Here is a 25,439-nt window from a genome sequence, read left to right as displayed (position 1 = left end):
ACATTTATAGCCGCAAACTAAAAACCCCACCGCGAAGACTCGGATTCTAGATTCTTTTGGTAAATGCCATTTATTCTTTTCTTTTTCTTTTTTTTTTTAACACATGCCATATTTATTATTGCCGTTTATGTATATTGCCCAAAAAATATACATTCATAACATCTGGTCAAATAATAAATTCATACGAGTATGTTACAATTATTTTTTGGGATTAAAATTCAATTTGGTCCTTCTTTTTTTTGACTTTTGACTTTTATTGTAATTGTCAAATTAGTTTGTAAGGTTTAATTTTGTCAATTTAGTTTTTCAATTTGTCAAATTGAGATAATCTTATTCTTTTTTTTTTTTTTTTGTCCAACTTTATTAGTAACAATGTTTAAATTTTTAATTTTTTTTTTCGCGTTAAAGATAAATTAAAAAACATTCACGAGATGCTCTATGTAAATAAATCTTGTTGTTTGATGAGTACTATTTACCTTGTTAAAATTGGGTTTCATTTACTTACAAATTTAGATAAAATGGCTAAATTAACTCGTTTTATTAAGATGGAGATAAAATTAAGCCTTAATAAATAATTGGACTATTGAAGTAAAAATTAAGAGAATAGATTGAATTTTAATCTAAATGTTTTTTTTTAATAATTTTTTTATTCTAATTTATTGTAATAGTAAATTGTCCATAGAGGTTCTGTTCATCACCCCACTTTTATTAAAACATTTCCGATCTCGACCGATCATATCACACATGGAAATACTAAATACGTACATTTAATTGTATATTAGTCGGTAATAATAAGATAAATTTAATGTTGCTGTATGGACGGAGATGTCTATTTTGGACACCTCAGGAATGATGTCATAACACACAAGTGGCTGGTCAATGTCTCTTGAACTCCGTCAAGTCACTCCTTTTAAAAGAAGTCAACCAACAGGAAAAAATGTGACATTTGATTTATCATAATTCACATAAAGGGACCAGGTGAGGATTATAGTAGTCTTATCAAAAACAAAAAAAAGGTGAGGATTATAGTAAAAAGTCATAGAAGATGGTAAAAAGAATTCATCATCCCAAACGTGCAACTAGTTAAAATTTCTTAGGGTAGGAAATTCTATCAATAATCACTACACTTTTTTTTTTTTTTTTTTTTTTTTTGTTTTGTAAGGCATTCCTTGTTGATGCCAGCGCCGCCTGGAGGCCCTACTTTGCACATGTTTATATATATTTTGTCATTACTATTCTATTTAGTTTGTGATTGATGGGAATAAAAATTTGTGATTCTATGTGATAGACTAATAGTGACAGATAGCTAAGTATAATCTACTTTATAAAACAGTTATAATAAAATGTGTGTGTATGAACATATGTGGTACAAACATTATTGAAATTCTATTAATATGACTACCGAATGCAGGAATTTTAAGGTGCGGTCTAATTATGCTCAAGCATCACAACGAAGAATTCAAATATATAGAAATATGACTATGGTTTAAAGGTGGATTGAAAGAAATTTGAAAGTGGTTATAATAATGACAATATCAAAGGAAAATTCTAATGTGCATGTATTCGAAAATTTTGAGTCTAGTCTAAAACATGCATGCATTCATGAGTTAGGTAACTTTTCAAAGTTAAAATAAATAAATAAAATGTTGTCATTATTAAACAAAGAAAAACGAATTTAGCATGTGTAACTGTGTATGCCATAGAGTTCAAGATTCTGATTCAATGTTAGGGCATCTAATTAAACTTTGAAACTAAGTGGAAATACGTAATTAGTACATTAACCCATAACTTGACACATCCCTACCGGAGATTCCTAACTTTCTTAAGTTGACATTTGTGGTTGACTTTCAAATAATCTTGGTGATCTTTTCTTTCTTGTTATTCCTAACTTCTTAATATTTGTAGTGTTGACTTTCAAATAATTTACCCGATTACACATGAGATTATTATTTTTTTTTTTTTAAGTTATGAATATTGCTATCTATCATTTTCTTCTCATTTTCCCATTATATGGAAGATGTATACCATGCATTTGGTGTATGTACCCTCCTCCTTTCACATAAGGTGGACCCCACACATGTGAGATCTACTTATATGTGAGAATGAGGAAATATACACCAAATACGTAGTGCATTTTTCTCCTTTATATGATGAGAGGGCTTTAAGAAAAAAAAATATTTTGCCTAGGGGTAATGAGTTTCATGGAAAATTAGGATGGTTTGGTTTTGTACTTAAAAAGACAATATGGTTAAGCTTGCTTAATTTGGTTTGTTACCATAAAGGAAATGGTGTGGCTTTTAGATTAGCAAAATTGAATAGTAGATAGTGTGATCTTTTATTCAATAGGTAAGTGAGACAATTAATGTAACTTAGTTAATTGAGCTATGGACCTCTAATGAGCTAGCAAGCAATATTCCCTATCTATTTGTAAGGTTATGCATGAAACCTAAAGTAAGTTGTCAAAATGCTCTTTATAATTTTTAAGTCATAATTCCTATATCTTTCGAATTTTTTCTATTTTTTTTATAAATATTTTAAAAGGTCCATAAAACATTAAAAAAAAGAATCAATAATTTTTTTTATTTATAAAATTTCAACAATAATTTTCAACTAATCTAGCTGATGCCTTTTGATTATAGTCACCCCCCACCCTCCCTCTTTCTCAACTTGTTTCTTAACATTTGTAGTTGACTTCTAAAAAATCTGTATGATACCTTTTGAAAGGTATTGTCAAATCCACACATTACAAGAAACTCTTATGGTTAGGCTTTTTTATTTTATTTTATTTATAATTTATTTAAGATGTGATAGTATTTTATTGTGTATGCTATTTATTTATGTAGGGGTGAAATTTCCAAAATCAACGAATGGGCCTAGGGGCCCACACGAAGCCTAACCCTGACCCAACGGGGAATAGGAGTCCAAGTGACTCCTGGCCCAACCCTGTTGAGCCCGGTTTGATCTAAAAGACGTCCGAGGAGGAATGCCTCCTCGGACACACCAATACGGGCCCAATATGCGTCCCCTCCACAGTGAAGAATCCATCCAAGCGAACATGAGCAGGAGGGTGAGCCTCACACAGCATAGAAAAGGAAAATGTAAGACATCGGGGAACAGCCATAACTGCCGCATTAAATGCAAGAAGCTACTTTTTCAGCCGCATTAATGTGGAGAAGACAGGCAAACAGTATTACATTGGCCAGTGCAACTCACAGAAAGATAGGGAAGATGTCCGATGGGACAAGCACTCAAATGAAGGTCCAGATGATTAACAAGTGTAAGGTCCTTATCAATTCAAGGAGGCTATATAAGAGAAGGAGATCTCCACGAAGGGGGGATCGGAGAATCAAGGAAAAAAAAAAAGAGAAAAAGGTGAAAGAACTCTATGGTCTGTAAACAGAGTAAAAGGTGCACTACGCATCTCCTCGGACCGATATCCTATTAAACGTAAATGGAATATTCTCACGTTCAACATGTTGCATGGCGTACATCTAATTGACGTTCATTTCGTCTAGTCTTAGTTCTGTAACCCACTCTCTACAAATTCATTGTCTGGGGACTTTTGGGCCAGAACCACTTACTCGCTGGGCCTAGGCCCCAAAAACCGCCCCTACAATTTATTTTTTTATTCTTCTCAAAAAAAAAAACTTCTTAAAAAAAGTAATTTATTTCTTATGTACATATATTCTTTGAACTTCGAATAGCGCAAATCGTATCAAGTAATTTCTCACCTGATCCATTTGTGCTTTGGTCTTATACCAAGTCACCATTATAAGTAATTTCTCAACAAAAAAAAAAAAGTCACTATTATAAGTAATTCTAGAAAGTAAAAAGTTACCATTATAATCTACAAGGATAAAAAAAATTAAAAATGAAGGACATTTTGACTAGGTAAAAGTAAATATTTTTAAAGCTGTAAACACTTAATAAGATGACAATTTCAGCGTTGCCTTTCCTGAATCCAAAAGACCGTACAGCTCACAGGTCTAACTTCTAAGAAATTAATTGACCAGTCCATTCTATAGAAGGCAAAGTTGAAAACATAACATAAGCCGATAAAAAAAAAAAAAAAAAAAGTTGAAAACATAAGCCATTACCAGGATAAAATAGGTGCAATTTTGGTTTGTCTTATTTGAATATTTTTGATAAGCGTGATCCTTTGGACTATTATCGGCCTAATATATTAATAATAATCATAACGAGGATTTTTTTTTTTTTGCTAAAAATAATCATAAGTACAATAATCAAAAGAATTATGATTACGCTATATATATATATATATATATTGTTAAAAAAATACATCACTTTTTTTTCCAAATACTAGAATATTTTAATCCACATTAAGGAGAAAATAATTTGTAAATTGTTAAATAAGTTGGTGCTAAACTAACACTTTATATAATCATATAATCTATCTTTTATTTGTGGAAATAAATTAATCACAAATTTGACACAACATTTCAATTGTCTTCACTCTTTATTTTTACTTTTGGGGGGTTTATTGATTTTATTCCAATAAAATTTTACTCTTTATATATATATATATATAACATGTGGGGATATATTTTTCAAAAAGTCATTGCATGTCAATTGTCAATCCACCAAAACCACTTGTGAAAACTGTGAGCACTTACAAATTGATTAACATATCCATAGATTTCTCAATTACACTAAGAAGTCACCCTGAAGTCAATGAATTTTTTTATATGGTCATGTATTTTTTTTTTTAATATAATTTACAGAATTAGAAACTTATTGGACTCATTAATCACGTGCTTGATCATCATAGTCACAGAGAATCACTGTATGAAAAAAAAAAAAGAAAAAAAAAGAGAAGCTTGAGCATGTATTCCACTATTCCCACCAATAAAAAAAATGGTCAAATGGATAAATTATATTATTATTATTATGGCAACTTTTTTTTTTTTTTTTTCTCTTTGACCAATTTGTGGACGATGGCAGCTACCAAATCGACTAGAATTTCAACCTTTCATTTATTGCGATTAAAGAAAATTGAATTTTTTGAAGCAAAAAAAAAAAAAAGGAAAAATGATTTGAGGTTCACTTTTCACTTCCTAAAATAGAACTTATATTATATAGGGTTAGGTGTGTCCAGTGACTAGTTTTATTAAACACGATAAGATGTAGACACATATCTGTATCCTAGTGGATCCAATGGAACTGGCCACTGGACACAAGCCGCATCCTATTATATATAGCAGTCCTTGTAATGCACGAGTCCTACATTTCATACTCTAACAATATTTTTTAACTAAAAAAAAAGGTACAATACTTTAGGTCAATGTATGAAAATCTCCAATTAGCACCTAATTGTTTAATTTGAATTAATTGGTCTTGAATTTAATAACACTATGTTTCTCAAAAAACAAACAAAACAAAAAATTAATAACACTATTTGTGTTTTATTAGTTAATACTTAATACAATCATGTGTTTGAATTAAATTAAGAACCTAATATACTACACCTATATATTGCTCATATTTTAATTATCTTATTTAATTTCTTCCTTATTTTTTGAGTCCTCTTAAAGGGTATCCTTAAGATAATTGTTAACGAACCATTTTAGAAAAATTTTGACACCACTTTCGTAGAAAATATAAAAAAATATCAAAACAATTAATTGTATTTTTTTACATAAAAACTTGTTTAAAATAGTTTATAAACCAATGCTCTTAGGGCATTCATTAACATTTTTTTTTTTTTATGGGAGTTAATTATCTTATTTTCATTTATTATGTATAAATTATTGTAAATAATAAAATTTTGAAAAAGGAGGTTATGAATGATTAAGGAGATGTAAGTGGGCTCCAAAGAAGAAGAAGAAGAAAATACATCTCAAATATTATATCATGGTTAATATAATAAAGATGAGTTTTATAAGCTTGTTTACACCATGTAATGTAAGTGTTACAAAAAGTACCACATATTTTCACTATGTAATATTTTATAAATATAATAAATTTTTGTAGATAGAAGCTTTGGTAATAAAGTTTTTGTGAGTAAGATTAACTTTATAATGATGTATACTTTTTTTTTTTTTATTAGTTGAGATAAAAAGTTTTTTTTTCTTGACGTATGCAAAATAAATCAAATATAGGCTTCACTAAAATTAATTGGTCCTTTTTTTTTTTTTTGTTCAAAACAACTATCATAAAACGAAAGTTATAAGTTCAAATCTTATCATATTTACAAAGGAAAGAAGAAGAAAAAAAAACCCGGTAAAAAGTTTATAGAATACAAGGGTAAAAAGAACTTTTCACATGGGCTAAGAGAGTAAAAGAAGAAAAAATATGAGAGGGCATCCATATGTTATAACCACAACATGTAGGACATGTCTTTTGACATTTCATCATTTTTGTGTGAAATAAGAAGTGACTTTACAAAGTACCAATGTTTTTTTTTTTCCTCTTTTTCCTTTTCTTTCCACCAACGACTTGTCGGCTGTCGCACATATTTTCGGATATTTTCCTCCACTAACGACTTGTAGCACATACTTTCTGAACAACATAATACCATGGTTTTAGTGGCTTATTGAACACTGGTCCATCTATTTCAACACTGAGGCCCAACTCATCAAGAAAACTGAACCTCAGAAGCTATGGGAGCTGTTGTGCCCGAAAGATAAGCCCAACATCGCCCAAAACAAAAGGGCCATTCGGCCCATTATAATCTCCATTGACAAAACATCAATATATTTACCTTAGGCACCATAGAAATCTCTGAAAACACCTTTCAGAAACAAATTTGCCAATATTTATAATGTATTAAAGCATTTGCAATGTCCTTCAATTTGAAAATTTGTATTTAGTGTACAAATTGATTAAAGTTATCAACTGCATGACATGAACAAGGATCAAACAACATGGTCTAATTTCTAGAGAATATACAATTACAAACAAACATTTCTAAACCATCAAAGAGACAAACATCAAAATGTGAAGAACAAAAAACAGGTAAACTTTCCTATGAATCAGACAGACTTCTTTAGCATTTTTGTTTTTTCATTTAATTCCCCCTTGCGAATGCTGGGAAAGACAACCTCTTTCTTCCTAAAAGAACCATGACAAGTTGACACATCTACTTGAAAGCTTTGGAGGCGGCATATAGAAAGTCCAAGAAATCAGTTCCCTTGAGAAGACCTTTACCAGTCAAAAGTTCAAAATCTAACAATAGCAGGAAGCCAATTACGGCTGCCTTTCCTTTGATAATTTCATTCTTCTTGATGAAACCGAACCCCTGTTGACCCTAATTAATCAACCACCATTCTTATCTAAAACACATATAGAGTAAAAAAAATCAGAATAATAGAGTTGAAAGTCACAAACTGCTTTCTTGCTTCAAGGGGTCCACAGATTTTAATTCCTACGAGACTACGAGTAGGCTGTAGTTCTTTTTTATTTCTTTTTTTTTTTTCCTTTCCCTCTTATTAAAGGTAATTAGGTAGTAGTTTCATGAGGTCTTTGGTACAAGTCTCCTAGACCACACATTGGGGCCACCTCAAAGAGATTACTTACTGTAATTATCCAGTATGTGTGAGACGGGGCACTACATGCACCTAGGGATTAGCCAGGTGCTCTAAGATAACCGGACACCCACATTTAAAAAATAAATCAAGAGAAGGTTCAGTTACCTTATCCACATTGACATCAGTAGCAGTTATACCAGGTTGAACCTTCCCACTGAAAACAATCTCAGCAGATGCATCAGAACTTAGACCTCCTCTCATGCTGATGTAAATATTTTCTTCATCCGTTTTCACAGGATAAACAAATAGATTCCTTAAAGCAGGAAGGAGTAAGGGCTCTCAGCACAGGATTTTTGGATACCATTCCTTCATTGCTCCAGTTCGGAGATCAAATGTGCTATCAGTTGTTGGACAAACTATACAGCCATCCTTTCAATAAAAGGAAAAAGGAAAACACAATCAGCATTTTTTGCTTCCCATCATTTTAGAACAATATCTCAAAGACAGTTCATGGCATATTTCGACACAAATATGAGTCCGTACATGTATCTTATAGAAGTTTGTAATGACATTGATGGAGTTCTTAGAGTTAATACTGCTGAATAAACATTTTCAAGTGTCCTAAAAACAGCAGAATCCAATTTAGAATTATTAAGTCTAAAGCCTCTATTGGCCATGAGATATGACATCTAGAGATGGAAAGGAACCCTTTAATGCAATGCATTGGTCAATTATAATTCTCCTTATCCTTAAAACGTTTGTTTGTAATTGTTCGAGAGAGAGTTTAAATTGGCTTGACCAAGAAGTCTTATGTCCTCCAAGTCGCAAGGATACTGTAACAGCTCTTAAAACAAGGATTAGAAATGCAAGGATACTCAAACACTTCCCATCAGCTATCAATGCATAAAATGAAATTTAGTTTCCTTTCCACATAGTTAATATTACTTCCAACACTACTAGAGGGAGGGTGGAGCAATGGAAAGTAGAACATTTACAAAATCATTGATCCAACTGTTCTAAATATTATTCATTGTTGGGGTGGCAGAATTTTCTCAAATCTAAATTCTGAACAATGTAGGAGTGACATTCCAATGCATAGCAGTTAGCGTCAAATTCAAGCATTGGGCACAATTACAATATCCCTCTCCTACTAGAAACTTAAGACAATCTCTAAGAACACATTGCTCAATGGGACATTTTCTTCCACTATGTTTTTAATTTTTCGCATCAGAATACATAAATGTGCATGCACACTAAGAAGCTAGTCATATAAATGGGTATGTATACTCAAGTTCCTTTCTAAATCCAAATAAACATGATTATCAAATAAATGAATTGTTCAAGTACATGCGTATTAATGAAAATGTAAAAATATAATGATACCCTGTTAAATGTTTCTTTTCTTCAACATTTTCCAAAAACCAAAGACAAATCCTACGTGAAAAGAAACATGTAATAGGGTATACCAACTCATATAGGGACCAGGGAGGATTATAGTAAAAAGTCAAAAAAAATGGTAAAAAGGTGTCATTATCCAAAACGTGCAAATAGTTAAAATTTCAGGGTAGGAAATTCTATCAATAAATATTACATTTTTTTTTTTATAAGGCATTCCTTGTTGATGCTAGCGCCGCTTGGAGGCTCTATCTCGCACCTTTTTATATACATTTTGTCATTACTATTTGTACGGCACTATGGTACCCAGACCCATTTGGGCCTTGAGTTTTGACTCAACAGTGTGGCCCATGGCCCTAATCTCTCTCTACCCATGACCCCAGCCTGAGCCCACGAAAGCCACGAGCCCAAGCTTCATATAGCTTAAAAACCTGAAGAGTAGACAGTCTACATTAGCACGCACCTTGTTTTGCCGCCTGATCCTTGCTCGGCGAACCATTCCGAGCAAGAAGAAAGGCATTCGGATACACCATCTCTTGTATGCCCAGCAGTGCCCTAGGGAATATCACTGCTGAGCATATCTACAACCAGTACCAAGGTCACTCTTACCACACCCCACTCCCACTTAAACACCCACTTACGATTAACAATATTGGACTGGGGGGGGGGGGGTGGTGAAGGTTGAAAGAGAAACAAAGAATAGAGTGGGGTGAGGAACCCAGAGACAAAGAAAGATAGTTTCGGTGAGTCTCTGTGCCGAGAACAACCCAACGTAAGAAATCCAAGCCCACTTTACAAATAGATTGTGAACTCAAGTGAAGCCCAACCCAATAGTCTCATTTTTGACGCACACACTATTCTATTTAGTTTGTGATTGATGAGAATAAAAATTTGTAAGTCTATGTGATAGGCTAATAGTGACAGATAGCTAAGTATAATTTGTTTTAGAAAACAGTTATAATAAAATGTGTGTGTATGAAAATGTGTGGTACAAACATTATTGAAATTCTATTAGTATGACTGCCGAATGCATGAATTTTAAGGAGCGGTCCAATTATGCTCAAGTATCACAATGAAGAGTTAAAATATATATGAATATGACTATGGTTTAATGGTGGATTGAAAGAAATTTGAAAGTGGTTATAATAATGACAATGTCAAGGAAAATTTAATGTGTATTTGGAAATTTTTGAGTTTGGTCTAAACCATGCATGAGTTGGTTAACTTTTCAAAGTTAAAATAAATAAATAAATAAATAAAATGTTTTCATAGAAAATAGTAAAAATAAGTCATTATCCAAAACATGCAACTAGTTAAAATTTCTAAGGGCAGAAATTCTATCAATAATTATCACACTTTTTTTTTTTTTGACAAGGCATTCCTTGTTGATGCCAGCGCTGCCTGGAGGTCCTAACTTGCACATTTTTATATACATTTGGTCATTACTATCCTATACAGTTTGTGATTGATGCGAAAAAAAATTGTAGGTCTATGGATAGTAACAAACAACTAATCATAATTGCTTTATAAAACAGTTACGACAAAGTGTGTATGAAAATATATGCTGCAAAATTGATTGAATTTTTTTTTTTTTTTTTTTGAAAAACAAAACTAAAATTCTATTAGTATGACTGCTAAATGCATAAATTTTAAGAGGTGGTCTAATTATGCTCAAGCATCACAAGGAAGAATTCAAATATATAGAAATATGACTATGGTTTAAAGGTGGATTGAAAGAAATTTGAAAGTGGTTATAATAATGACAATGTCAAAGGAAAATTCTAATGTGTATTGGAAAATTTTGAGTCTGGTCTAAAACATGCATGCATGCATGCATGAGTTAGTTAACTTTTCAAAATTGAAATAAATAAATAAAATGTTGTCATTATTAAACAAAGAAAAACGAATTTAGCATGTGTAATTGTGTATGCCATAGAGTTCAAGATTCTGATTCAATGTTAGGGCATCTAATTAAACTTTGAACTACTAAATGGAAAGACTTAATTAGTACATTAACCCATAACTTGGCACATACCTATGCATGGGAGATTCTTAACTTTCTTAAGTTGACATTTGTGGTTGACTTTCAAATAATCTAGTTGATGTTTTCTTTCTTGTTTTTCCTAACTTCTTAATATTCGTTGGGTTGACTTTCAAATAATTTACCCGATTATATATGAGATTTAATTTTTTAATTTTTTGTTATGAATATTGCTATCTATCATTTACTTCTCATTTCCGCTTTATATAGAAGATGCATATCATGCATCTGGTGTTGTACCCCTCCTCTTACATGAGATGGACCCCATACATGTGGGATTTACTTATATATGAGAAGGAGGAAATATACACTAGATACATAGTGCATTTTTCTCCTTTATATGATGAGAGGGCTTTAAGAAAAAAAAATGTTTTGCTTGGAGGTAATGAGTTTGATGAAAGATTAGGATGGTTTGGTTTTGTACTTATAAAGACAATATGGTTAAGCTTGTTCAATTTGGTTTGTTACCATAAAGGAAATGGTGTGGCTTTTAGATTAGCAAAATTGAATGGTAGATAGTGTGAGCTTTTATTTAATAGGTAAGTGAGATAATTAATGTTACATAGTTAATTGGGCTATGTACCTCTAATGAGCTAGCAAGCAATATTCCATATCTATTTGTAAGGTTATGCATGAAACATAAAGTACGTTGTCAAAATTCTCTTTATAATTAAAAAAAAGAATCAATAATAATTTTTTTTTGAGATAAAATTTCAACAATAATTTTCAACTAATCTAGCTGATGCCTTTTGATTATAGTCACCCCCCACCCTCCCTCTTTTCCTAACTTGTTTCTTAACATTTGTAGTTGACTTCTAAAAAATCTGTTTGATACCTTTTGAGAGGTATTGTCAAATCCACACATTTCAAGAAACTCTTCTGGTTAGGCTTTTTTTTTTTTTTTAATATATAATTTTATTTAAGATGTGATAGTATTTTATTATGTATGCTCGAAATCTTGAATCTTGTTAAGGAAAGGATACATAGAAATAGACAGTAACACCTAACACTACTTCACTTAACCAGCAATTTATTTATTTATTTTTTATTCTTCTCAAAAAAAATTCTTCTTAAAAAAGTAATTTACTTCTTATGTACATATATTCCTGGAACTTCGAATGGCACAAATCGTATCAAGTAATTTCTCACCTGATTCATTTGTGCTTTCGTCTAGTTGTCAATGTTCGACCCAACCCGCGAACATGACATGGGTTTTTGCAGGTTAGGATTAAGCCTTAATGGGTTTGAGTCATAAACGGGTCAACCCGAAAGAGACACAATAAAAAACGTATCATAAGCGGGTCAACTCACGTAACCCGCAATAGACACGTTTGACATGCCAATTTATTTGTGTCAACCCAAAATAACCTACTTAACACAACCCGTTTAACTCATATAACAAATAAATATTCATTTTATTTTAGATTTGTCAAATGCCTTTTATATCCAACATATATTTTAAATTTAAAAATAAAAGTGAGTACTTACAAAAACTTACAATGAATATAATTGGAAATTGAAACTTTACAAACCCTAAATCTCTAAACCCTACAAACCTTAGATCTCTAAACCTTCTCATAAATATTTAATTTTATAATTATTCACTCTACTGTTTGCTCCAATTCTTTCAATATTGATACTTAGCATTTGGTAAGTTCCAAGGATATTATATTTTTTTTAAACTCCAATTCTTTCAATATTGATACTTAGCATTTGGTAAGTTCCAAGGATATTATATTTTTTTTAAACTATGTTATTTTATTTTTGTTAAACTATGTTATTTTGAATTTGGGTTGAAGTGTATGCACTTCTTTTGGAGTGTAAAGAAATTATTTTCTAGATGAATGTTATATTTTTGTTGAACTATATTATTTTGAATGTGGGTTAAAGACTTGAAGTGTATGCATTGCTTTGGGAATGTAAAAAAAAACAATTATTTTTAGATGGATGTTATATCTAATATTAAGTAAGTTGAAATGAATTGTGTTACATTTGTGTCAACCCAACACGACTTGTTTATTAAGCGTGTCAAATGGGTTGGGTCAGGTCAACCCGTCTTATTAACAAGTCGGGTTAGGGTTGACGGATTATGACAGGATTATTAAATGGGTTGGGTTAGAGTTGAGCCATTTAGTTGAATACCCCAACCTCGACACGACACAATCCCGACACGCTAACCCGAATTGACACCCCTACGTCTTACCAAGTTAATAATATAAGTAATTTCTCAAAAAAAAAAAAAAAGTCACTATTATAAGTAATTCTATAAAGTAAAAAGTTACCCCACCACACACTCAAGGTGCGATGGTCACTCTACATGTATAAGTGCTTATGGAGTGTGGGTGGTAAGGGTTAGAGTTCAAGTCTCGGGTCGGGTTAGAGTTGAGCCATTTAGTTGAATACCCCTATCTCGACACGATACGATCCCAACACGCTAACTCGAATTGACACCCCGGTCTTACCAAGTTAATATTATAAGTAATTTCTCCAAAAAAAAAAAGTCACTATTATAAGTAATCAGGGCCGGCTCTATGGTGGAGCAAAAAATGCAACCGCCTAAGGTCCCAAGTAAAAAAAAGGCCCCTAAATTTTAACCAATAGGATTATTTATAATCAATAAATAAAATAATTTTTTTTATTAGATGAAAAAAAAATAAAAAAATAGAGAAAAATGCAACGTCATCCACAATATTTTTCACAACACTTGTACAACTAATGCTAAGTAGCAAGTTATTACAGCCTATTGTTGATGGCAAAAAAATAATTATAGTGATATTTTCAAATAAAAAACAAAAAACAGTTTAAAATCTAGGATTTGTTGTAAAAAATATTGTGAATGTTGCACTTCTAAAAAAAAGAATAATAATAAGAGTTTAATTAGCAAACCTTTACTAGTTTTCATCTAAATCTACTACTAACACCACTGTTTTACTTACCACTATCAATCTACCACATCAACAAGTATGAAAAATTTTGTCAAATTTTTTTTTTGTCTTAAAAATTCAAAAAAAAAAAAAAAATTCTATGTAGTTCATGTTAATTAGTAGTAATTTTGCATCTAAATAAGATGATCAATTTTCGCCTTAGGCCCCTAAATGCATCAAGCTGCCCCTGTAAGTAATTCTATAAGGTAAAAAGTTACTCCACCACACACTCATGGTGCGATGGTCACTCTACATGTATAAGTGCTTATGAAATGTGGGTGGTAAGGGTAAGGGTTAGAGTTCAAGTCTCTAGGAGAGAGTTTCACATATATATATATATATATATATATATACACTTATTAGATTAGACTAGAGTAGAAATTATATCTTGTAAAAAAAAAAAAAGTTATCATTATAATCTAGAAGGATAAAAAAAAATGAAGGACATTTTGATCGGGTAAAAGTAAGGGTCTATTTAGTAGGGCATTTTAAACACTTATTTTCATTTTTTAAATAACATTACACATATTTTTACACAATTTTTTACTTATACATGTTTCAAAAAACTACAAATAATACTACTTAAACTCTCCTACCAAACTGCTTAAATATCTTTAAAGCTGTAAACACGAGGACAATTTCAGCGTTGCCTTTCCTGAATCCAAAAGACCGTACTTTCTCGATGAATTCACCCACAGCTCACAGGTCTAACTTCTAAGAAATTAATTGACCAGACCATTCTATAGAAGGCAAAGTTGAAAACAATAATGCAATTTTGGTTTGTCTTATTTGAATATTTTTGATAAGCGTGATCATTTGGACTATTATCAGCCTAATAATTTAAGAATAATCATAACGAGGATATTTTTTTACTAAAAATAATCATAACGACAATAATTAAAAGAAAATGATTACGCTATATATAAATATATATATTTTTGTTAAAAAAATACATCCCTTTTTTTTCCAAATACTAGAATATTTTAATCCACATTAAGGAGAAAATAATTTTTAAATTGTTAAATAAGTTGGTGCTAAACTAACACTTTATATAATCATATAATCTATCTTTTATTTGTGGAAATAAAATTAATCACAAATTTGACACAACATGTCAATTGTCTTCTCTCTTTATTTTTACTTTTGGGGGGTTTATTGACTTTATTTTAATAAAATTTTACTCTTTATATATATATATATATATATATATATATATATATATATATAACATGTGGGGATATATTTTTCAAAAAGTAATTGCATGTCATTGTCAATCCACCAAAACCACTTGATATATTTTAAAACTACGAGCATTTACAAATTGATTAACATATCCATAGATTTCTCAAGTACACTAAGAAGTCACCCTGAAGTCAATGAATTTTTTATATAGTCATGTATTTTTTTTTATATAATTTACAGAATTAGAAATTTATTGGACTCATTAATCACGTGCTTGGTCATCATAGTCGGTAGACTAATCACAACATACGGAGAATCACTGTATGAAAAAAAAAGCTTGAGCATGTATTCCACTATTCCCACCAATAAAAAAAATGGTCAAATGGATAAATTATATTATTATTATTATGGCAACTTTTTTTTTTCTCTCCTTGACCATTTTGTGGACGATGGCAGCTACCAAATCCACTAGAATTTCAACCTTTCATTTATTGCAATTAAAGAAAATTGAATTTTTTTTTTTTAAAAAAAAGGAAAAATGATTTAAGGTTCACTTTTCACTTCCTAAAATAGAACCTATATTATATAGGGTTGGACATGTCTAGTGACTAGTTTTACTGAACACGTTAAGATGCAGACACGCTTCTGTATCCCAGCGTGTCCAGCGGAACTGGCTACTAGGCACAAGCTGCACCCTATTATATATAGCAGCTCCTGTAATGCATGGGTCCTACATTTATTAAAAAAATAAAGGTACAATACTTTAGGCCAATGTATGAAAATCTCCAATTAGCACCTAATTGTTTAATTTGACTTAATTGGTCTTGAATTTAATAACACTATGTTTCTCAAAAAACAAACAAAACAAAAAATTAATAACACTATTTGTGTTTTATTAGTTAATACTTAATACAATCATGTGTTTGAATTAAATTAAGAACCTAATATAGGTCACCTAAATTTTGCTCATATTTTAATTATCTTATTTAATTTCTTCCTTATTTTTAGGGTCCTTTTAAAGGGTACCCTTAAAATAATTGTTAACAAACCATTTTAGGAAAATTTTGACACCACTTTCATAGAAAATATAAAAAACTATCAAAATAATTAATTGTATTTTTTTACATAAAAAGTTGTTTAAAATAGTTTATAAACCAATGGCCTTAGGGCATCCTTTAACGTTTCATTTTTTTTTTTTATGGGGGACATTTATTATGTATAAATTATTGTAAATAATAAAATTTTGAAAAAGGAGGTTATCAATGATTAAGGTGATGTAAGTGGGCTCCAAAGTTTTTTTTTTTTTTTTTAACAGAAAGAAAAAGGTGGGGGGAGAAGAAGAAGAAATACATCTCAAAATATTATATCATGGTTAGTATAATAAAGATGAGTTTTATAAGCTTGTTTACACCATGTAATGTAAGTGTTACAAAAAGTACCACATATTTTCACTATGTAATATTTTATAAATATAATAAATTTTTGTAGATAGAAACTTTGGTAATAAATTTTTTGTTAGATTAAGATTAACTTTATAATGATGTATACTTTTTTTTATTAGTTGAGATAAAAAAAAAAAAAAAATTTCTTGAAGTATGCAAAATAAATCAAATGTAGACTTCACTAAAATTAATTGGTCTTTTTTTTTTTAGTTAAAAACAACTATCATAAAACGAAAGTTATAAGTTCAAATCTTATCATATTTACAAAGGAAAGAAAAAGAAAAAAAACACCGATAAAAAGTTTATAGAATAAAAGGGTACAAAGAACTTTTCACATGGGCTAAGAGAGTAAAAGAAGAAGCAAAATGAGAGGGCATCCATATGATATAACCACAACATGTAGGACATGTCTTTTGACATTTTATCATTTTTCTGTGAGATGAGAAGTGACTTTACAAAGTACCAATGTTTTTTTTTCCTCTTTTTCGTTTTCTTTCCACCAACGACTTGTCGGCTGTCGCACATATTTTCGAATATTTTCCTCCACTAACGACTTGTAGCACATACTTTCTGAACAACATAATACCGTGATTTTAGTGGCTTATTGAACACTGGTCCATCTATTTCAACACTGAGGCCCAACCCATCAAGAAAAATGAACCTCAGAAACTATGGGAGCTGTTGTGCCCGAAAGATAAGCCCAACATCGCCCAAAACAAAAGGGCCATTCGGCCCATTATAATAAACATCAAATATATTTACCTTAGGCACCATAGAAGTCTCTGAATACACCTTTCAGAAACAAATTTGCCAATATTTATAATGTATTAAAGCATTTGCAATGTCCTTCAATTTGAAAATTTGTATTTAGTGTACAAATTGATTGAAATTATCAACTGCATGACATGAACAAGGATCAACAACATGGTCTGATTTCTAGAGAATATACAATTACAAACAAACACGTCTAAACTATCAAAGAGACAAACATCAAAATGTGAAGAACAAAAAACAGGTAAACTTTCCTACTAATCAGACAGACTTCTTTAGCATTTTAGTTTTTTCATTTAATTCCCCCTTGTGAATGCTGGGAAAGACAAACTCTTTCATCCTGAAAGAACCATGACTAGTTGACACATCTACTTGAAAGCTTTGGAGGCAGCATATAGAAAGTCCAAGAAACCAGTTCCCTTGAGAAGACCTTTACCAGTCAAAAGTTCAAAATCTAACAATAGCAGGAAGCCAATTACAGCTGCCTTTCCATTGATAATTTCATTCTTCTTGATGAAACCGAACCCCTGTTGACCCTCATCAACCACCATTCTTGTCTAAAACACATATAGAGTAAACAAATCAGAATAATAGATATGAAAGTAACAAACTGCTTTCTTGCTTCAAGGGGTCCATAGATTTTAATTCCTACGGGTAGGCTGTAGTTCTTTTTTTTTTCCTTTCCCTCTTATTAAAGGTAATTAGGTAGTAGTTTCATGAGGTCTTTGGTACAAGTCTCCTAGACTACACACTGGGGCCACCCCAAAGAGATTACTTACTGTAATTATCCGGTATGTGTGAGACGGGGGACTACATGCACCTAGGGATTAGCCAGGTGTTCTAAGATAACCGGACACCCACATTTAAGAAATAAATAAAGAAAAGGTTCAGTTACCTCATCCACATTGACATCAGTTGCAGTTATACCAGGTTGAGCCTTCCCACTGAAGACAATCTCAGCCGATGCATTAGAACTTAGACCTCCTCTCATGCTGATGTAAATATTTTCTTCATCCGTTTTCACAGGATAAACAAATAGACTCCTTAAAGCAGGAGTAAGGGCTCTCAGCACAGGATTTTTTGGATACCATTCTTTCATTGCTCCAGTTCGGAGATCAAATGTGCTATCAGTTGTTGGACAAACTATACAGCCATCCTTTCAATAAAAGGAAAAAGGAAAACACAATCAGCATTTTTTGCTTCTCATCATTTTAGAACAATATCTCAAAGACAGTTCATGGCATATTTCGACACAAATATGAGTCCGTACATGTATCTTATAGAAGTTTGTAATGACATTGACAGAGTTCATAGAGTTAACACTGCTGAATAAACATTTTCAAGTGTCCTAAAAACAGCAGAATCCAATATAGAATTATTAAGGCTAAAGTCTCTATTGGCCATGAGATATAACATCTAGAGATGGAAAGGAACCATTTAATGCAACACATTGGTCAACTATAATTCTCCTTATCCTTAAAATGTTCGTTTGCAATTGTTCGAGAAAGAGTTGAAATCAAGGATACTGTAACAGCTCTTAAAACAAGGTTTAGAAATGAAAGGATACTCAAACTCTTCCCATCAGCTATCAATACATAAAATGAAAGTTATTTTCCTTTCTGCATTGTTAATATTACTTCCACCAGTACTAGAGGGAGGGTAGAGCAATGGAAAATAGAACATTTACAAAATCATTGATCCGACTGTTCTAAATATTATTCATTGTTGGGGTGGCAGAATTTTCTCAAATCTAAATTCTGAACAATGTAGGAGTGACATTCCAATGCATAGCAGTTAGCATCAAATTCAAGCATTGGGCACAATTACAATACCCCTCTCCTACTAGAAACTTAGACAATCTCTAAGAACACATTGCTCAATGGGACATTTTCCTCCAATAAGATAGTACTGACTTCATTCACTATGTTTTTAATTTTTCGCATCAGAATACATAAACGTGCATGCACACGTTTATTAATGAAAATGTAAAAATATAGTGACACCCTGTTAAATGTTTCTTTCCTTCAACATTTTCCAAAAACCAAAGACAAATCCTACATGAAAAGAACATGTAATAGGGTATACCAACTCATAATTGCACAATTTCCTTAACATGTAAATTTTAATAAAACAATAAGTATACCGGCACAAAAATTTTCACCACTTTTATTTTACAAATGCTTAATGGCATGTTGTGATTAGTGCATGATAAAGGAAAGAGTTTCACCAACTGTTTCACACCATCCCTCTGTTTTTGTGTTGTGATGGGCCTAGTCAAGCACTATCTCAAATGTTCTGTGTTCTGTGTCAATGTTATGTGAGTAGGAAAGTGTGAAGACAATCATGAAATAAGTTATACAAGGAACACTAGTAAAAAAGAAAAGGAAAAAAAGGTTGTAAACAATGAAGTTGAGAGTAACCTTAGTGAGCTTGGCATTGATCAAGCCTTCGCTGTAGGCACCTTCAGCAGGGGACCTGTTTTCTATAGCGAACACTTCATCCTTATACCACAGCAGCAGTATGGTCTCTCCTTCCTGAATTATCACGCGCCGCTCCCCACGCGGCAGTGCTCCCAGTGGCACCACCGGCACCCACTTCTCTCCTCCTCCGCCGCCTCCAGAGGGTGATGGTTCTTCTGCCACTGAGACTTCCGTGGCCTTGCATGTGGGGAGTCTCTTCCGAATGGGCGGAGGGGAAAACTGGTCATATCGGAGTGTGAAGAAGTGGTGGTGGTGAGGGAGGGAGAGAGGGGTGAGGGAGTAATTACGGGGGAATGTGGGGGCTAATGGGGAAGTGAGGTTGAAGGGTGTGACGGTGGTTGTGGTGGCCATGTCACATGTGATGTGAGGAGTTCTTTTTCTGTTTGAGGAAGAGAAGGAAAATAATGGAAAAGTGTGTGTGGGTGAAAGAGAGGAGAAGAGGGAGTGTCATGGCTTGATGATAGCCACACTCCTATGTAAGTGGATATGGTGATGTCAACCGCAATTTTATATGCTTTTACTACTAACTAGTAACTATTACAGCATTCACATCCCAACTTTTATTTTATTCTATTTTATTATCTCAAAAAACTACTTTATCAATTATACCATACTCTTTTATAACACAATCAACATCCAAACTTTTATTTTCCTATTTTACTCAGTAAAATAATACTAGCCTCTGGGCACGCTCTTCTATTTTTTGGGTAAAAATTAATAATTTATATTTATTATAATTTGGGATTTCTACATTTTCCAATTACAAAAAAAAAAAAAACTAAAAACTGAGGGTGTAATGAAATTTAAAAAAAAAAAAAAAAATTGAAATAAAAGGAGGACAGAAGAAACAAATACATCGTGATGAAGTAAAAAAAAAAAAAAAAAAAGAATATGTAGGGTGAGTTTTGTAAATTGGAGGAGTTTTAAAACTAACAAAAAAGTAATCCTATTTTGTAGGGAGTTAGTGAGTAGAAGTGAGAATTTAAATCCACGTGAAATGAGGAGTTTATTAGAAGCAAGAAGGTATTTCAATGTAGAAGTAGAAATTTATTATTTTTGTCAATTTACTATTTTAACCCCATTTTTAAGTTTTAGGTAGGGTATTTTTGACAGTAAAAAAAGTAATAACCAATTTTATTTTTCTAATTTACTATTTTAATCCAATTTTTAAGTTGTTGGTTAATTAATTTAGGGGTATTTTTGATAGGAAAAAAAAAGTAATAACTAACTTTCTGAATCCTCTTAATATATACAGATATATTGCCTACTAAAATAATATAATATATAATTTTTGTGCTACTACTGCAATGCTGCAATGATCTTTTGGAGTTAAAATATATTATAATTTTTACAAGTCCAACTACTGGGCTCTTTTTGTGCCTTCATGCTAAATTTCCCTTACATTTCCCATTTACAATTGCCAATGGGAATGCTCTTAGCTTTGTGGTTAGTGACTTAGTTTGAGCACACCGGATGGAGAGTTTTGTATTGGCTAAAGCTTGGGTTTAGTGTTTAGTTGTACTACACTTGTTGAAATGATAATATGTGTGCATTTTTTACTATATGTCATCATATCAACGATTCAATGCACTGGATAGACTAGACCTAATCCAAATCCTTTCTATAGACTTAAAAAGATACATCATATTTTTCATAGATTCATTGGTTTAGAACTTTATAGTATCAATTGATAGGATTTTCAAGGTGCTTCATGACCAGAGTGAAATATACAAAATTTTCTTTTAAATTGATTTGGAAGAATTTTTCTTTGATCCACTTTGTGATGATTCATAAGACCATCCATACATATTATTTAAAGAAGCTATATAAGTCGCTCAATCCTCAATCGTATCGTGAAATTGTGAATAATCTTTCCAAGCCGCTATTCAATGGATTTGGAGAAAAGCTTTCAGAGTGGAATGGTCCTCCCAAAACAAGGACACCACTGGGGGAAATACTACCTTAGGTCCATGGTCCTTAAAGAAGAGATGTCCGTTGTTCAAAAAAGAAAAGAAAAAGGTTGTTGGCCTTTCTATCAAGAATAGAGAATATTATAGAGGGTTTCTCAAAAAAAAAAAAAAAAAAAAATTATAGAGTGCTTTTCATGTGATACGTACACTGACTGAGAAGAAGAAGTTATGGCTGCCCAAAAAGAGCTAATTCATCAAAGATAAAGATGAGATTGGGCGTCAAACAAGTGAAACAACCCAGCTATATTTTTTCATGTCGGCCCACATTGACCGGGTCTCTCACAATGACAGGTGTTTTTTGGGCTCTTTCCAAACCCATGTACCCTTAATGAAATTGGGTGGATCCTTTTCCTTCCTTTTATTTGGTATTGTTCTTTTTCTTTTTGCTTTTAATTTTATTTTTATGGAGACTGATTTTTTGCTTTTATTTATTTTGCTGAAATTTTGCTTTTAATTTGAGCTATAAAGAATGACTTCTTTTATAGGTCAATTTCTTCATAGAAAAGCACGGGTCTTTATGTATGGTTAATATAGGGCTTTAAGTCCATGAAATCTCTTAAGGAAAAGAAAAAACATACTTAGTAATTAGAGTACTAAATCAAATAAAGGCTTACAGTAACTTATAATAAACTGATCTCTCTCTTTTGTAATACACAATTTTGGGGGCCTTTTACCCCATGTTGTGACTAGTTGCTCTTTTCTTTTCCAAGCCAAATTTCTAAAAATGTACTAGAAGTTTTTCCTTTTTTTCAGCTTAATTTGGGTTTTCCCATTTGGAATCTGAAGTTCAATCAGATTAGTTGGGAAAAGCTAACAAAACCCAGCCAAGTTGTCAAGCTTTCTAAATCACCACGTTTTAGTGAGAAATAAGATTGGTTGTCCATCTTTTCATAAGGCTTACTTTAACACCACTGTCAGTAGTGCTATTACCATTAATGTGCTTTATGTTTTTTCAATCAGAATTCCCTTTAATTAGGATAAGAAAGAAACTCCAAGAGCTCCTGAGAAAACTACAAAAACTGGATAAGTATGCTTTACTTTCTGATGAGCAATCATACACATAATTGTTTCCAGTGAGGAAACAACCAAGAGTGGCTTCCACACGGTATATCAGTTTTAGAAAATTACAAACAAGAAAGTCCTAGAACTCTTTGGTTAGATTTGACACTACTTTCAAAAGGCTATCATATATGTTTAGTGTTTACACCGTCAAGTCAGTGGAAAAAGGGCTCCTTTCACTTAACCTCTTGTATTATCATCATCAAGAGATAATTGATGTTGCTGCACTAAACTAGTGTAAGAGTTAATTGATCATAATCCGTTTGCTTTGATGCCCGATTATTGTATTATTTCTTTATAATATCATGATAGAAGCAACTAAGAGCATTTGACAATACAAAATATAAAAATGACTCAGTTTTACGCATTGAAGTTTCAAGATCACACATTAGTCAAGTTAAAAATATATAAATTTGCAAAGTTGCTACATTGTAGCTATATATTTAATTTTTTAGTCATTTCTCAACTCTCTGTCTCCCCCCCCCCCCACCCCTTTCTTGGTTGATAAAGAAATAATATTTTAGTAAAATATAGTGTAAAATCGATAATCTGATAGGGGAATTTTTTAAAAACGATTGTGTAAACTAGAAAAAGGTAAGTTCTTATGCTAAAGTAGATTTTTTTTTGCACGAATTGATACAAATGCTTTAAGATCCATATAATTCATGCACGGACCGATATTACTTTTCTCCAAAGATTTTCCAAATACTTAAAAAAAAAAATTCCAATTAGTAATATTTGAATTAATTAAATCTTTCAACACAAATCCTACGACAATAGCTGTAGGGACACGATTCTCAAGCGGCCCAACGATGACGTTGGGCTCGCGCGTGATGGATCATTCACAATAAAATTTGTAGAGAGTGGGTGTGAAAGGCTGGCGTTGGGTCACGGGGCGTTAGTACAGGCCGGACCTTAGATAAATCTAGACTAGAAGAGGCTTTATCCCGGATATCCAAGCCCAATAGTTTTATAACTTGAGGGATTGGGCTCCTCGGATCATGTCCGAGGAGCACTAGTGTTTTTCTCCGGTTGCCCGTCGATGGGTTTTCCATGGTGGAATGCATATATTATCCGGGCATTCTCATTCCTAGAGTTATTTTTCAGGAAGTGAGATAGGGATCCTTCACTTCGTTACCTAACGTTTTCTTTTATACTCGCCTACGTTCGTTGTCCCTCGTCCACGTGTAGGGTCGACCTTTCCAGGACAGATATCTGTCCCATCAATCTAATCCTGAAATTGTTGGAGATGATCAATAAAGCCTAAGAATCCGGCTCTGTTAGGTGCAGTGTCATATCAGTGGAGGGTATTAAGGACAACTTTCCCAAGATATTTTGTGATCTTTCCAGTTAGCTTGTATTCCACTCTGATCCATGAGACTTTGGGTCTGCCGAGGACTAAGCTGTCCTCGGCCGTATCTTCGGGCCACTTTGGGCTTCCTATTTTTGGACTTGGGCCTTGGCCTCCTTTAGTTTGGGGCCTGTGGACTCCCCATAAGCGAGCGAGCCGGGTTCCTAAACTACTGGGCCCCACATTAGCCCCTCAAAACCCTGCTGTCCAACGTCACGGTTGGAAAGGTGGGTTTTGATAATATCAAGCCTTCATTGCAGTTCATTGAGTTCAGCCCTTGATCAACGTTGGCGACTCTTCACCTCCCCGAGGAATGTACCGGTCTATGAGCCGTTTTCCTAAATTTGCGTACGTTGCCATTATGACGTTTGGTTGTTTGCAGCGTGTCTTTAATAGCTTCCCATTTACGAGACCTCCCAGATCTAACGGTTACTGATGGCGTGGGGGAACGAAGCGGCGCATTCTTCTCTGCAGATTTCCCTGGGGATCTGATCGTGGTATATATCCCTTTCTTCGTTCCCTATATAAAGAGAGAAGACAAAAGGCGATTTTCTCATATCTGAATCCCTTAGGCCCTTCTCAGAATTCACTTCCTCCATCTGGTTATTCCCTATCCCATAATACATCTACCATAGTAGTCAGCCATGAATAAGCCCCTCCTTCTCCAGAAACGCCATGTCCTAACAAAACTTGAGATGGCTCGGTCGGGGCAAGGGTGGCGGAGACTCAAGATTTGCCTCCCCATTCTTTTAGCCAAAATCCGAAGCAGGGACTCGTCACATCTCACTTCCGGTGTGACTGAGTCGAAAACCTCCCTTGTCATCTCCACCCGCTCTCTCATGAGCATACCTAATATGGCTCCAGTGAGCTAAGAGTTAGGATTGAGGCAGGGACTAAACGCCCTTGCTTCTTCCTCTCTTTGTTCACTGGCGCCATCCTTTGATTCCCTTTCTCCCTCTTTTGCTCCTTTTTATTTTCTTCATCTCTTCCCTCTTCTTCTCCTCCTTCTTGCTCATGTCCTCCATCTTCTTTTCCCTTTGCCCTCCTCAGCGGCAAGAGCTTGCTGAAGTACTTCCATGTGTTCCAATTCTTCTTCATTCTCCTTCTCCTTTTCTATACAAGGTTCTTCTTCCGATAAGAACAGTACTGAGGCAGAGATTTCAGAGAGACATTGAAGGCGAGTTTAAAGGACACCTGACGGTTTACTTATCTGTATTACGGATATTATTACCGCTTCGGCAGTTCATTTTTTGTATAGGCTTGTTTAAGCCCTTCTTTGTACGTTGTAATAATTTTTTATATTAATAAAAGTTACTGTTATTCTATTTCGCATGTTC

At 32.8% G+C, this 25,439-nt stretch overlaps 2 protein-coding genes across 2 annotated transcripts; both read right to left on the bottom strand.

Annotated features, from left to right (window-relative positions):
* Positions 1 to 7,099: 7,099 nt before the first annotated feature.
* On the bottom strand, positions 7,100 to 9,415 carry LOC126699787 (photosystem II 22 kDa protein, chloroplastic-like). The gene is made up of 4 exons (XM_050397758.1): positions 9,346 to 9,415; positions 7,849 to 7,903; positions 7,653 to 7,800; positions 7,100 to 7,267 (listed from the first exon to the last, which is right to left on the bottom strand). The coding sequence occupies exons 1-4, from the start codon at positions 9,413 to 9,415 to the stop codon at positions 7,100 to 7,102; spliced, it is 441 nt and encodes a 146-aa protein (XP_050253715.1).
* Positions 9,416 to 17,264: 7,849 nt separating this feature from the next.
* Positions 17,265 to 20,194, bottom strand: LOC126699232 (uncharacterized). Its single transcript, XM_050396942.1, has 3 exons — positions 19,663 to 20,194; positions 18,138 to 18,398; positions 17,265 to 17,799 (listed from the first exon to the last, which is right to left on the bottom strand). The coding sequence occupies exons 1-3, from the start codon at positions 20,071 to 20,073 to the stop codon at positions 17,611 to 17,613; spliced, it is 861 nt and encodes a 286-aa protein (XP_050252899.1). The 5' UTR covers positions 20,074 to 20,194; the 3' UTR covers positions 17,265 to 17,610.
* Between the last annotated feature and the right edge of the window lie 5,245 nt (positions 20,195 to 25,439).

Source organism: Quercus robur, chromosome 9 (assembly GCF_932294415.1).
Source record: "Quercus robur chromosome 9, dhQueRobu3.1, whole genome shotgun sequence".
Classification (NCBI taxonomy): Eukaryota; Viridiplantae; Streptophyta; class Magnoliopsida; order Fagales; family Fagaceae; genus Quercus; species Quercus robur.
Note: the sequence above shows the minus strand (reverse complement) of the source record. Positions and strands in the feature narration are given on the sequence as shown.